This window comes from Ranitomeya variabilis, chromosome 4 (assembly GCF_051348905.1).
Source record: "Ranitomeya variabilis isolate aRanVar5 chromosome 4, aRanVar5.hap1, whole genome shotgun sequence".
NCBI lineage: Eukaryota > Metazoa > Chordata > Amphibia > Anura > Dendrobatidae > Ranitomeya > Ranitomeya variabilis.
In genome coordinates this window covers 329,333,504-329,349,029 of record NC_135235.1, presented here as the reverse complement: position 1 = coordinate 329,349,029, position 15,526 = coordinate 329,333,504, and the positions used below count along the sequence as shown (strand labels likewise).

Here is a 15,526-nt window from a genome sequence, read left to right as displayed (position 1 = left end):
ATAGAGCGCCTCCACATCGATACTAGCAAGATATGCATCAGGATCGATCGTGAGGCCCTCCAGACGACGAAGGAGATCAGGGGTATCCTTGACAAAGGATTGTAGGGCAGACACAAATGGTGACAACACTCGGTCTAAGTAGATACCTGCATTCTGACAAAGACTACCTACCCCAGACACAATGGGCCTACCCTTAAGAGGGTTAAGGCCCTTGTGGATCTTGGGGAGGCAGTAAAAGGTTGCTGTTATAGGATGACGTGGAAGAATAAAATCAAACTCCGTCTTATCTATCACCTCACTCTCCAAACCCACCTGTAGAATCTGGGCGAGTTCCTCACGATATTCATTAATTGGATTCCGTGAGAGAACCTCATAAGATACACCATCAGAAAGAATAGATTCACAGATCTGTTGGTAATGGGCAATGTCAAGGATGACAACGTTGCCACCCTTGTCTGAGGGTTTAATTACGATAGTGTCATCACTCTCGAGGCGCTTCATTGCTTCCATCTCTCTTTTAGTGCAATTGAAGCTACACCGTAGATGGGACTGCGAGAGGCCAATTAAATCAGACGTAACCAAATTAGAAAAGACATCGATAGCTGAAAGATCACTAGAAGGGGGTGGCATTCTGTGACTTCTCAGCTTCAATTCTGTAAAGGGGCCCATGCCCTTCAGATTAGTATTAGACTCACCAATACTGTGGAGCAATCTCACATCAGCCAGCATATCGGCAGGAAAGTCAAGGTCAGCACAAGTACGAGAATCCTGCTGGTGAAAGTATTTTTTCCACCTTATCTTACGTAAAAAAAGATTAAGATCCTTTACAGTTCTAAATAAATCAAAATCACTTTTGGGGACAAAAGACAGACCTTTTTTTAATAAACACATTTCGGCACTATCAATGATTCTTGCTGAAAGATTAATCACCTGAATATTGTGCTTATATAACGACCCAGGGGGATTGTCAACTGCAGTTACTGTAGAACGTACTGTGTCTATTATTTCCTCACCTGAGGTGGTCTGTTTCTCAGGGCGTACACTTGATCTAAAAAATCACCCCCCGGAGTATTGCCTGATCTGTCAGAAGATCCTCGTGCACCTCGACCTCTACCCCTCCCCCGATTTTTACCTCTAGTAGACCTGTTCCTATTCTCAGGTTCAGAAAAATCAGTGTCTGTAGATGATAAATCAGTATCACGCTCAAGAGGGGTAGGTCTTGAATTTAATACGAGATACGCCTTGTTATCTTTAAAATCTTGTATATCTCGCATATACTGGTGATGCTTTCTTTCTTTTAGATGATACTGAAAGCGCTCTATATGAGTCTGTAATTTAGTCTCCTTAAGAGCAAAATCTGTTTCTGAAGAAAAATTTTTTGTAATATCGATTTGCTCCTTTAATTTGTCATTCAATGAAGCCAAAGATGTCCTTTCTCCTCAAGCAATAATTGCATGAAGCGAAGAGAACTATCAGTGGCTTCTCTTTCCCATTTATGTATAAAAATGGGACTTTTATGATGGTTACCTGCTGACAAATTAATTCTTAACCCTCGTGGAACAATTTTAGCCCTCAAGTAACTTTCCAAACTTTGAACCTCCCACCAGGAGGTAATTTGGTCACGATAGATCTGTTGAAGTTCCTTAAAGGCAACGTTGTATGAGGGAAGATATTTTTTTTGTGTAAATGCTTGATCTGAAAAGACCTCCTTCGCCTCTGTTAGCCAACTTTCAGTATTAAGGCCCACAGTCAAAAAACCAGCCATATCCTGGAAAATTGATATCAAAAATAGCAAAATCTGTAATTCTGTAAACACACAGATGGTACCACTAGAAATATAAATAATAATACAGCACAAGTGGAATAATAAAACTTAACTTTTACTCATAAATATAGATAAAAGAGAATAAAGTCACCCAAAATATGATAAAAATTAGGGGTACAGTCTGATGCAAAAGACCTTAGAGACTGAATAACCCCAGATAGGATTCCAAACTCCGCATATAGCAACACCTGCGGAATATAGATGGCCCAGGGTACGATATACAAATTTGCTGCATAAAAAATATTATATATAACTAGCAGCATGAATGCACATACACCTGGTTGCACAAAAGATAATTGATCATCTTTAAACAATGGTGGCTAGTGTTGAGCGATACCGTCCGATACTTGAAAGTATCGGTATCGGAAAGTATCGGCCGATACCGGCAAAGTATCGGATCCAATCCGATACCGATACCCGATACCAATACAAGTCAATGGGACTCATGTATCGGACGGTATTCCTGATGGTTCCCAGGGTCTGAAGGAGAGGAAACTCTCCTTCAGGCCCTGGGAACCATATAAATGTGTAAAAGAAAGAATTAAAATAAAAAATATCGCTATACTCACCTCTCCGACGCAGCCGGGACTTCAGCGAGGGAACCGGCAGCGTTGTTTGTTTAAAATTCGCGCTATTACTTGGTTACGTGAATTCCCGGCTTGTGATTGGTCAGGTCGGCCATGTTGCCGGGACGCGGACCAATCACAGCAAGCCGTGACGAAATTACGTCACGGCTTGCTGTGATTGGTCCGCGTCCCGGCAATATGGCCGCCCTGACCAATCACAAGCCGTGACGTCACGGGAGGCTGGACACGCGCTCATTTTAAAATGGGCGCGTGTCCAGCCTCCCGTGACGTCACGGCTTGTGATTGGTTGCGCCGCGGTCAACCAATCACAAGCCGGGAGGCTGGACGCGCTCATTTTAAAATGGGCGCGTGTCCAGCCTCCCGTGACGTCACGGCTTGTGATTGGTTGCGCCGCGGTCAACCAATCACAAGCCGGGAGGCTGGACGCGCTCATTTTAAAATGGGCGCGTGTCCAGCCTCCCGTGACGTCACGGCTTGTGATTGGTTGCGCCGCGGTCAACCAATCACAAGCCGGGAGGCTGGACGCGCTCATTTTAAAATGGGCGCGTGTCCAGCCTCCCGTGACGTCACGGCTTGGGATTGGTTGCGCCGCGGTCAACCAATCACAAGCCGGGAGGCTGGACGCGCTCATTTTAAAATGGGCGCGTGTCCAGCCTCCCGTGACGTCACGGCTTGTGATTGGTTGCGCCGCGGTCAACCAATCACAAGCCGGGAGGCTGGACGCGCTCATTTTAAAATGGGCGCGTGTCCAGCCTCCCGTGACGTCACGGCTTGTGATTGGTCAGGGCGGCCATATTGCCGGGACGCGGACCAATCACAGCAAGCCGTGACGTAATTTCGTCACGGCTTGCTGTGATTGGTCCGCGTCCCGGCAACGTGGCCGACCTGACCAATCACAAGCCGGGAATTCACGTAACCAAGTAATAGCGCGAATTTTAAACAAACAACGCTGCCGGTTCCCTCGCTGAAGTCCCGGCTGCGTCGGAGAGGTGAGTATAGCGATATTTTTTATTTTAATTCTCTCTTTTACACATTTTAACATTAATGTTGTTGCGATACCCGATACCCGATACCACAAGAGTATCGGAATCCCGGTATCGGAATTCCGATACAGCAAGTATCGGCCGATACCCGATACTTGCAGCATCGGAATGCTCAACACTAATGGTGGCACCTCAAAAAGAAGCGTGCCAAATAATTCAGGTCCTGAATGCAGAATTCACATGGGCGGCACGCGACCAATCACAAGCCGTGACGTCACGGGAGGAAGGAAAAGCGCGCATTTTAAGCAAACAACGCTGCCGGTTCCCTCGGTGAGGTCCAGGCTGCGTCGGAGAGGTGAGTATAGCAATATTTTTTATTTTAATTCTTTCTTTTACACATTAATGTTGTTTCGATACCGATACCCGATACCACAAAAGTATCGGATCTCGGTATCGGAATTCCGATACCCGCAAGTATCGGCCGATACCCGATACTTGCGGTATCGGAATGCTCAACACTAGCCACAACCATAAACGGTACATTTAGAAAGAGGTTAACAAGGCCTATGATGAAGTGAACACCATTCCTACTGTAATGCACGGAGGTGGATTGCAGACGTTTTGGGGATGTGTGAGCTACAAAGGCATAGGAAACTTGGTCAAAGTTGAAGGAAAGATAAATGCAGCACATTATCAGCAAATACTGGAGGCAAATTTGCACTCATCAGCCTGGAAGCTGCGCATGGGACGTACTTGGACGTTCCAATATGACAATGATACAAAATACAAGACCAAGTCGACCTCTCATTGGCTACAGTAGAACAAAGTGAAGGTTCTGTAGTGGCCATCTCAGTCTCCTGACCTCAATATCATTGAGCCATTCCGAGGAGTTCTCAAGTGCGCAGTTCATGCTAGACAGCCCAGGAATTTACAGGAACTGGAGGCTTTTGCCAAGAAGAATGGGCAGCTTTACCATCTGAGAAAATAAAGAACCTCATTCACAACTGCCACAAAAGACTTCAAGCTGTCATTGATGTTAGAGGGGACAATACACGTTATTAAGAAATGGGGTATGTGAACTTTTGATCAGGGTCATTTGGATGTATTGGGTTGTCATTATGATTTAAAAAGAGAAAACACAGTAGGTTGACAATAAATGGCTTCACCCAACCACTAACCATGAGTGGAGAAAAAGTTTTGGTGTTATCATTCAAATTCTCTGAAAAAAATGGCCAAGAAAGCAAAAATTCTGCCAGGGTATATAAACTTTTGAGCGCAACTGTAGATAGATAGATGAAAGATAGATAGATAGATAGATAGATAGATAGATAGATAGATAGATAGATAGAATAGATATACACACGTGGTCAAAATTGTTGGTACCGCTTGTTTAATGACAGAAAAACCCACAATAGTTACAGAAATAACTTGAATCTGACAAAAGTAACAATAAATAAAAAATCTATGAAAATGAACTAATGAAAATCAGACATTGCTTTTCAACCATGCTTCCACAGAATTAAAAAAAAAATAAAACTCATGAAACAGGCCTGGACAGAAATGATGGTACCCCTGAAAATAATATGACAAAAGGGACCTGTTAAATCAAGGTGTGTCCACTAGCTTGCATCACAGGTGTCTACAACCTTGGAGTCAGTGAGTGGGCCTGTATATAGGGCTACAAATACTCACTGTGCTGTTTGGTGACATGGTGTGTATCACACTCAACATGGACCATAGGAAGCGAAGGAAAAAGTTGTCTCAGAAGATTAGAAAGACAATTATAGACAAATATGTTAAAGGTAAAAGTTATAAAACCATCTCCAAGAGCTTGATGTTCCTGTGACTACAGTTGCACATATTATTCAGAAAATTAAGATCCATGGGACTGTAGCCAACTTCCCTGGACGTGGCCATAGGAGGAAAATTGATGACAAATCAAAGAGACAGATAATACAAATTGTAACAAAAGAGTCCAGAAAAATATCTAAACAGATTAAAGGTGAACTTCAAGCTCAAGGAACATCAGTGTGAGATTGCATCATCCGTCATTGTATGAGCCAAAGTGGACGTCAAGGGAGATGACCAAGGAGGACACCATTGTTGGAAAAAAAATCATAAAAAAGCCAAGCTACATGTTGACAAGCCATAAAGCTTGTGGGAGAATGTCCTATGGACAGATGAGACAAAAATTGAACTTTTTGGCAAGGCATATCAGCTCTATGTTCACAGACAGAAAAATGAAGCATATCAAGAAAAGAACACTGTCCCTACTGTGAAACATGGAGGAGGCTCTGTTATGTTCTGGGGCTGATTTGCTGCATCTGGCACATTGTGTCTAGAATCAGTGCATGGTACAATGAAATCTCAAGACTATCAGGGGATTCTAGAGAGAAATGTGGTGCCCAGTGTCAGAAAGCTTGGTCTCAGTCGCAGGTCATGGGTCTTGCAACAGGATAATGCCCCAAAACACACAAAAAAAAACATCCAAGAATGGCTAAGAGGAAAACATTGGACTATTCTCAAGTGGCCTTTTATGAGCCCCGACCTAAATCCTATTGAGCATCTTTGGAAAGAGCTGAAACATGCCATCTTGAAAAGGCAACCTTCAAACACGAGACAATTGGAGCAGTTTGTTCTTGAGGAGTGGGCCAAAATACCTGTCGAGAGGTGCAGAAGACTCATTGACAGTTACAGGAATCGTTTGATTGCAGTGATTGCCTCATTAAACGAGGGGTACCAACAATTTTGACCACATGTGTATATAAATATATATATATATATATATATATATATATATATATATGTGCTTCATGGAGTTGAGGAAAAAGGCTCTGGTCCTGTGTCTATGCCATCACTCCGTGGCAGTAGGGCTAGCGCAGTGTGAACCTCCTCAGCCGTCTTGAGTGTCAGCATTCTTGGCGCCTCTTCTGATTACCTTGTGACGTTAAAATGTTGTGGTGGGAAGCATTTCATGACATTTAGTGATGCTCAGTGACATTGCCAGTGCCTAGTAATCACAGGATGGCAACATTAGAGGAAATTCGCCCTGCCCTGATCTGTCTGCCACAGAGTAATGACGTAAAATCCAGACCAGTGAGGTTTCCTATGGACAGAAAAAGACTGTAAGATTTAAAAGGAATCTTGCACAGTCCCTACCTGTGTTTGAAGGTATTTCCTGCTTATTTTATATTGATAATTTTTAATTAATTGTTCAGTAAGATATATGTATTTTAAATACTAAAAACATATTTCTCCTGATAACTTGAGATTATTTCTCTCAGGTAGTGTGTATGGATAGTTCCCTGGAGAGTGTCCAGGATGAGGTGACTAGTCCAGTAGGATGATCCCCACAGGCTTCCCTCTGCCTCCTCAGCTAGACTGACAGGTCTCTCCTTACCTGTGTATGTAGGGTAAGAACTGTCAGTCTACCTCAGCAGATGAACATAAAACAGTGGGGCCCATCCTCTTGGACTGGCCACCTCATTCTAGACGTGCTTTCACTTATGGGGCACATTTATCCAAACTATCTTATTCTTAAGACAATGAAAACATAGACTTGACAGTCCTAAATGCCCCAGCTTCATTGTAGATGATGCTGTTTAATAAAGCTGTTATATTTAACACTTTCTAGTCTAAATGCTCATAACTTTTTACTTGGCTTTCTTTGAGTCAGAAGTGTGCCATGCCTCTTTTTGGTGAAGCCACGCCCAGTTGTCAGACAAGGTGAAGAAAGCATCCAAAAGGCATCATAAATATGGTGCAGGTCATGAAAGATGGTGTTTTGGCTTAAATTATGCAGCATCTCAGAGTAAAACATAGATGTGTAGCAAGGAGATGCCAGCCTCTGATTTGTGTGGAGTCTCTGGTTCGTACCGTGTGCGTATTTACTTCAATGATCGGCAGTAATAGAAAAAAGTTTGTAGATACAGCTCACCCCATCCTATATATGCATATTGTTCAGCCTGGTTTCCTGGCAATCCACTCCTCTGTGCACGGATAAAGCTTGGGAGGTATCAAGCAGTGTGAAAAGAGGTTTCTCAATCCAACAAAGCGAGTTAAAAGCAAAATTACTTTATTATGACTTCATTAAAATAGTAGCATGGGCATAAATAATATACTGACGCGTTTCGAGTTTTTGCCCATATTACTATTTTACTGAAGTCATAATAAAGTAATTTTACTGGATTGAAAAACCTGTTTTTGAAACTTTTTACAATGATCAGCACTAACAAGTGGTTCTGAGGAACGTGTCTTCTGTGCCGGAGTATTTCATGACATCAGGTTAGTAAAGGAAGCATAGAAGAAAGCGGACTAGTCAGTGAGAATGGGTGGATTAGTATGGAAAGAAAGATGAGAAATCTCGCTCCTCGCCATTAGTATTCTCAGCATTACTCAGTGTCACGTGCTTTGTTTTTCAGTGTAGGATCCTGCACACATCTGTCCGGGAACGCCAGACTATATTCTTGTATCTCCTTGCTTTCCCTATTCCGCACTCACACATTGTACTCACTCTGCTCTTTGTCTTGATCCCTTGGTGTCTGATCCAGCCTTAAACTAGTTCTTTCTCCCTTCCAGCCGTGACGTTTTCAACCCTTCACCCCCCTAATGTGAGTCAAAGTATTCTATCAGGGAGCCAAAAACCACAAGGGAAAAAAATATCCAGTACAGTGGGAAGAAAGGGAATCTGAGGCAGGAAATGAGGCTGATTACACGACGAGGTTAATAGTGAGTGAAAATTAGGAAACGGAAAAAGTATAGATGAAAACTGCACAAGAGACAAGTGGGGAAAATTCCTAACAGCAAGTGAATGCATAACAATAGGAGCAAGGTCCACGGGAGACGGTAGATCTTGGCTGCAGTGGGGCAGTGAGTAATAGCGGAAGAATTGCAGGGTAAATCAGACATGTCCATACACTCAGTGCACAGATCAGGGTGAATCACTAACTGAGGAATTTGCTTAAAAAAAGTTTCATAGTAATTCCCAGAAAAAAAAATTGTATCATGTTTAGACATAAATGTATTTAGCTGTTTTCTCATTGCATCTGCTTACAGGAAAGCTGGATAACCAATACTGCCAGGGCAGAGTGCCGGTAGGAGATGCTCCGAAGGAGCAAATCTACCCAGTAATGTCATAGACTCCATGCCACTCCTTCCTACTGCATGACACCAAGTATATCCGTTCTACGTAAGGCCTCGTTCTGTATTTTTGGTGAGCGTAGTGTCCGTAGATGGAACAGACAGAAAACTGGACAATAAAAGTTTATGTGCCAGAGTACAGAATGGATGGTCTGTTTAGAAAAAAAATTTAAGGAAAGCTGCTGGAGAGATCAGCGCAAGTAGGGTCTTATCCAACGCAAAGTGAATTGATATAATCAAATTCTGCTCAGCAGATGGAGCTTAAGATAAAGCATATAAAGTTATCTGCTGTGGCAGATCCACGGGTCAACAAGTGACCATGTTGTAGATAAATGAAGGGGTTAATGTGGATATGAAGGGGTTAATGTGGATATGGTCCGCGCTGCTGAATAATCATATGCACAAATGTATTTCGCAAAAAGTAAGGTTGCACAAAAGAATTTGTATTTATTTCATGTACAAGAAATGTTCACCACAGAAAAGAAAATATTTAGTGAAACCAAGGTAACGTTTCGACCCTGCCCTGGGTCTTTGTCAAACCTCACTTGAAAGGTAGAGTGAATCAATCACTTAATATTGCATCACTTAATATTTCCTTTTCTGTGGTGAACATTTCTTGTACATGAAATAAATAAATAAATACAAATTCTTTTGTGCAACCATACAAGACTCTTTGAGTGTGCCTGTCCATAATAAGGTTAAATACCTGGAGTCAGTCACATCTATAATTTGTGTGGTTCAATTTAGTGATCATATGAACCTATGGTTGATTTCACATGTCCAACATTCATGATCTGAGAATGGACCGTGATGTCCGAACCGGCCTCAGGTCTTCTGATCAAAATGCAACAGCTTTCATTTATGTCTGAGTTGGCTGAGATAGGGTCACTAGACCTGTGTTTGGTCTGAACCTCAAGGTCTGTACTCAGACCATGAATGGCGTATGTGTAAGGCCAATCTAGGTCTGATTCCAGGGACACCTGGGAGCCGTACTCCTGACCGTATTATTTGTGACCACCAAGCATTCCAAGAAATTGCAGAAAGTGGCAGAATAGGATTTACACATTTTGTAAGAAAAGAAAGATTCAGATAATTCAGCAGACTTTATTGGAGAGAAATGAGAGCATCAGCTTTAAAGATAACATGACATGAGATTTATGCTGCCCAAACCACGAACAGCAGGAATCAGACACTCACTGTGTTATTGCAGCCATGTACTGTATATTTTACCCTTAAACACTGTGGTGTTTCAAAGAAAACATACTTTGAAAAGCCGACAGGGGACTATGTTTCTTGGATGACAAGTCTGAGGCAGGTACACACATTCCAAAATCTTCTCATAGGATAAAATAGCATGCCTACTATATATACAGGTGCTTCTCACAAAATTAGAATATCATCAAAAAGTTAGTTTATTTCAGTTGTTCAATACAAAAAGTGAAACTCATATATTATATAGAGTCATTACAAACAGAGTGATCTATTTCAAATGTTTATTTCTGTTAATGTTGATGATTATGGCTTACAGCAAATGAAAACCCAAAAGTCATTATCACCAGCTTGAAAAATGATTTTAAAATCCAAAATGTTGGCCTACTGAAATGTATGTGTTCAGTAAATGCACTCAATATTTGGTCGGTGTTCCTTTTGCATCAATTACTGCATCGATGCGGTGTGGCATGGAGGCAATCAGCTTGTGGCACTGCTGAGGTGTTATGGAAGCCCAGGTTGCTTTGATAGTAGCCTTCAGCTTGTCTGTATTGTTGGGTCTGGTGTCTCTCATCTTCCTCTTGACAATACTCCATAGATTCTCTATGGGGTTGGGTGAGCTGAGTTTGCTCGCCAATCAAGCACAATGATACTGTTGTTTTTAAACCAGGTACTTTTGGCAGTGTGGACAGGTGCCAAGTCCTGCTGGAGAATGAAATGTCCATCTCCAAAAAGCTTGTTGGCAGAGGGAAGCATGAAGTGCTCTAAAATTTCCTGGTAGACGGCTGAGCTGACTCGGTCTTGATAAAACACAGTGGACCTACACCAGCAGATGACATGGCTTCCCAAACCATCACTGCTTGTGGAAACTTCACACTAGACTTCAAGCAGCTTGGATTGTGGCCTCTCCACTCTTCCTCCAGACTTGGGACCTTGATTTTAAAATGAAGTGCAAAATTTACTTTCATCTGAAAACAACACATTGGACCACTGAGAAAGTCCAGTTTTTTTTTTCCTTGGCCCAGGAAAGACGCTTCTGGTCATGACTGAGTGGTGTGACACAAGGAATGCGACACTTGTAGCCCATGCCCTGGATACGTCTGTGTGTGGTCGCTCTTGAAGCAATGACTCCAGTAGCAGTCCACTCCTTATGAATCTCCCCTAAATTTTTGAACAGCTGTTTCTTTCAAAGCTGCAGTTATCGCGGTTTCTTGTGCACCTTTTCCTACACTTTTTTCTTCCACTCAACTTTCCATTAATATGCTTGGATACAGCACTCTCTGAACAGTCAGCTACTTTAGCAATGACCTTTTATGGATTACCCTCCTTGTGGAGTGTGTCAATGACTGCCTTCTGGACATCTGTCAAGTCAGCAGTCTTCCCCATGACTGTCGAGCCTACAGAAACGGATAATGACTTTTGGGTTTCCATTCACTGTACGCCATAATCATCAACATTAACAGAAATAAACACTTGAAATAGATCACTCTGTTTGTAATTACTCTATTTAATATATGAGTTTCACTTTTTGTATTGAAGAACTGAAATAAATTAACTTTTTGATGATACTCTAATTTTGTGAGAAGCACTTGTATGTATAAGCAACTTCTAGTGAGATACTATCATGCAATCATATACTGTAATACGACTGCTATGAGGTTCAAGGACAGATCACATAAATATATATATGAAAGCAAGAGAGAAAAAAAACAATCAATTGTCCTCAGTAATGATCCAATACATAAATATTTTATTGAAGGACCAGTAGTTGGAAGTGTGGTATACATACACATAAAGAAAGGGATGCACATTTCATAGTTACATATTACCAATACATGTAAATTATTTTCTCATAGGGAGTAATTTACATAATCAATGCACAATTGCAAAGCCACAACGTTCATCTACCCCACTTGTACTACAGTATTTTGTACCTAATCTACAAATATGCTGTAACCTGAAATGAATTGAAGTGTCAGTGTATCATTATGCACAATTGGATCATTATTGGTTACCTGGAGACGGTACTGTGAAAAACTCTTTTTGGAATGGCGTCCACCCCGATGCGTGTTTTGGTGTGGAATGTCTGTCCATTTCTTTATGTGTATGTATACCCCCCTCCCCCAACTGCTAGTCCTTCGATAAAATATTCATTTTTTTCATAATTACTGAGGACAATTGATTGTTTTTTTTCTCTCTTGTTTCCAGGTATACACAAGAGTCGCCCGCCTGGGCCGTGGGGTACTCGGTACTGAGTCCAGTCGCACTTAAAGGGGATGTCACAGTGGCTGCGACCCGGCCCGTGGCCCTGAGTGCCCAATTAAAAGGAAAGGTCATTAATGGGATTTGTAAAGTCTATGTTCGGTTTTCGGTCAGTAGGGACCGACGCTGCTTAAAGGGGTCCTCTGGGGTGATGTTATGCAACAAGATGGTGACGCCTCCCACAGGTGAAGTAGGTCCCCAGGGCTCCCAAGGTGTATGGCTCAGATGGTGTGTTGGATGGTATAGTATAGAACCAGGACACAGGTTTGCAGTCTTTACCTGGTTTACTGATGGTAGCAGTCAGCCTCAGTCCAGGGTACCAAGTGCAGGGGTAGCTGTGGTCCGGCCGGCTTGGAGGCAATAGAGGGTCCCTCTCCCAGGTGAGATCCATAAGCCTTTCCTATTTGTGCTAGTTGGCGAGGTCCCTGCTGCTTGTAGCTTGATGGCAAAGTCCCCTCTCTCCTGTCCTGAGACAGATGTCTGCACGGTGGGCAGTGTGAGCCATTTTATAGGGTCTCTATCACGACCCGGGCTCTTCAGGTTACTGCTTCACCTCAGACTTGGTGTGGGAAATTAACATACAGTCCTATGCCCTCTGGTTCTGCCGTGCGTCCTGGAGAACAACACGACCTCGGGCTCCTGGTGCCCGGTTTCTGCGCTCTGGCTCTGAGGGTGTCCGATCGCCATTCCCCTCTGAGCCTTTTCCTCTTCCACTGTGCTCCTTTCCTCTCAAGCTCCACTACAATACAACCCTTCAGGTTATCTCTTCCTTTTCATGGAGCTGCGGCTCCCACGTGGCTGCTCGGCCCCACTGTCTGTTCCAGACGTCCTTCTCCTATGTCTCCCTCCAACAGACTAACTAGCTCCTCCGGACCAAAATACATAAAGTTGGGGAAGCTCCCCTGAATCCGGGTTCAGAGCTCCCCCTTCTGGATTCAGAATTAGTTGAATGTAGATGCTTACCTGGCAAAGAGAATCCTCCTTGCCTCCAAGCATGATATCACCCCCCCCGAAGGGAAGGCAACAACACTGTTACAACCGGTTACCTGGGGTATTACACACACACAAAGGGAGAGAAGTGTCAGTCATGGGCAGCGGGGCGGGGAGAAGCTGCTGCTCTGGACTAATCATTTAAATTACATAGTCCTCAGCAGCTTTTCAAAGTATGTCTTCCCTGAAATATGGCAGCATTTGACTAAAACAAACATGGATGCAATAACCGTGGTTTGGGCTGCATAAATCTGCTGACAGGTTCCTTTTAAATGGCAATTTCCAATAGTCCACTGGTAAACACTGATGCTATACATATAATGCAGGAATCTACACAGTGTAAATCAGAGATCAGCATAAGATAAGTAAAGCACATTGTTCACACAATTACTTGATTTTATAAGCAGAAATGTTTTTCATTAAAATAATCTTGAAAGTGGAATAATACATACAGTATGTTAATAAAAACGGTTTCACTGTGAATGTAATGTTCTTCTTGTTGACCGTGATCCATGATGACACAGAACATCTCAGAAACAGGTTTCCAAATTATTTAGCTGAAGATCTGATACAGGTTTATTGTAAGGAAGATTTATTTGTGAGACAAATTTTACTAAGATTTCAGTGGACTCAATACATTTTAGGGAATGACACAATCTGACTGCTGACTCTGTAATGGTAAGTGTTCACAGTTAAACGGCCATGACAGACCAAGCTGCTCTATCTGTGTCAGACACAGGTTCATCGCATTTAGGCAGACAGAGCGACATGGCTGCAATGCTCCTCCATCCGGGGAACAGCTGGGAAGGAGCAAGGCGCACAACAATGGACGCAAGGCAGGGAAACAGGGCAGTTCTTGAAGTATCTGTCAAGGAAGAACCAGATTGTATTAGAGAATATCAACACACAAACATATTGTGTATGTCAGTGTATATATACTGTATATATATATATATATATATATATATATATATATATATACACGCAAATAGCATCATTGAGATTGTGGAATTAAAGAAATCACAGGATTAGAGGGGTTCGGCTACCAGTCACATTATGCTACTCCACATCATAATCCTGGGAGTAGGGCCGGTGTGAAGTTGCCTTTTGAAGGCCTCTTCATGATGTTGCCCATGTGTTCTCCAAACCAATCTTCGGCTATCATTGTCTCCAAGACAAAAATGGAACTCATCACTGAAGAGGACAGACCTTCATTCCAACCTCCATTGTTGTCTTGCTCAGCACCATGATAGCTTCGAGAGCGGTGAAGTCAACGGGAGGAGCCTGATACAATGTCTTGAGGCGTCTCTGGACTTGTTTTTCATTGAGCACCTCTGAGATGTCATTGGTCATTTGCAGTTGCAAATGGATTTAGCAAAGTCAGATCTTGATGATTTCCCAAGTACATACAGCATGGCAGAACATTCCTTATACAACCATTAATGACCACATTGATACAGACAGGGCATTTATGTGCATATATTTTTGTCTAAGGCGCTTATACTTGATACAGAATAAATTAAGAAGTTTTGCAAATTATATTTCATTTTTCCATTATTTGCATTTCATTAAAATGTCAATTGATCCTGTGATTTCCGTAAATCCTTTCATTTCTTTCTTGTTGCAATATATATGTTGAGGAGTATTTATATTGCAGATTTCAGGGTTTTTTTAATGATGTGTGACCATATTTACAGAACCTTTTATCTCTCCTGATCTGTCCACATGGAATAAAAAACAGGAATAGATACAATTAGTTGTCAATTCATTCATACACTCTAACTTTGGAAATTCAACATTTTGGATCTCAAGGGAACATAGACATCTGAGATGTGTAATTTGCTTCCTTGATTTTCTATATGCCTGCAGAGATCACCAGATTTCAAGTCTTCATCCCTTCCATATGGATGTCTTATTCTGGTGCAAATTGCAAACAAACATGTGTTACTATTGCTGAATAAAGTTTTGGCTGACACCAATACCTTCAGGTTCTTATTCAGCAACATCCAGATCCATTCACTTCCACATTGTAAGTGAGAGCTGCCGATTGCATTATTACCCAACACATCTGGTGCGACGCTACCTGCTGATCGTGCACTCGTCCTAGTGTGTAGGGTCATAACGTCTTCGCCAGCGCTAACTTCCGATGTGGAAATGAATGGCTCAGGATGGCACCAAATAATCTTTTTAATGAATGCTGATATCAGAACTGGCAGATTATTACATACTAGATAGTGGCCCGATTCTAACGCATTGGGTATTCTAGAATATGTATGTATGTATGTCGCGCTTAGCACAGCCACGTAGTATATAGCACAGCCACGTAGTATATAACACAGCCACATAGTATATAACACAGCCACATAGTATATAGCACAGCCACGTAGTATATAACACAGCCACGTAGTATATAACACAGCCACGTAGTATATAGCACAGCCACGTAGTATATAACACAGCCACATAGTATATAACACAGACAGCCACGTCGTATATAGCAGCCACATAGTATATAGAAGCCACATAGTATA

At 42.2% G+C, this 15,526-nt stretch overlaps 2 protein-coding genes across 4 annotated transcripts in view; both read right to left on the bottom strand.

Moving 5' to 3' along the window:
- Window positions 1-8,221, bottom strand: part of C1QTNF5 (C1q and TNF related 5) — a 38,419-nt gene extending 30,198 nt beyond the window's left edge. Inside the window, exon 1 of the mRNA XM_077250507.1 lies at window positions 7,909-8,221. The gene's annotated coding sequence lies outside the window, so the exon portion shown is untranslated. The remainder of the gene's footprint in view (window positions 1-7,908) is intronic.
- A 1,838-nt stretch (window positions 8,222-10,059) lies between these two features.
- MFRP (membrane frizzled-related protein) overlaps window positions 10,060-15,526 on the bottom strand; it is a 134,267-nt gene continuing 128,800 nt past the window's right edge. For all 3 annotated transcript variants that reach the window (XM_077250505.1, XM_077250504.1, XM_077250506.1), the window contains one exon: window positions 10,060-13,860. In XM_077250505.1, coding sequence (XP_077106620.1) covers window positions 13,636-13,860 — 225 coding nt within the window. In that variant the 3' untranslated portion in view covers window positions 10,060-13,635. The remainder of the gene's footprint in view (window positions 13,861-15,526) is intronic.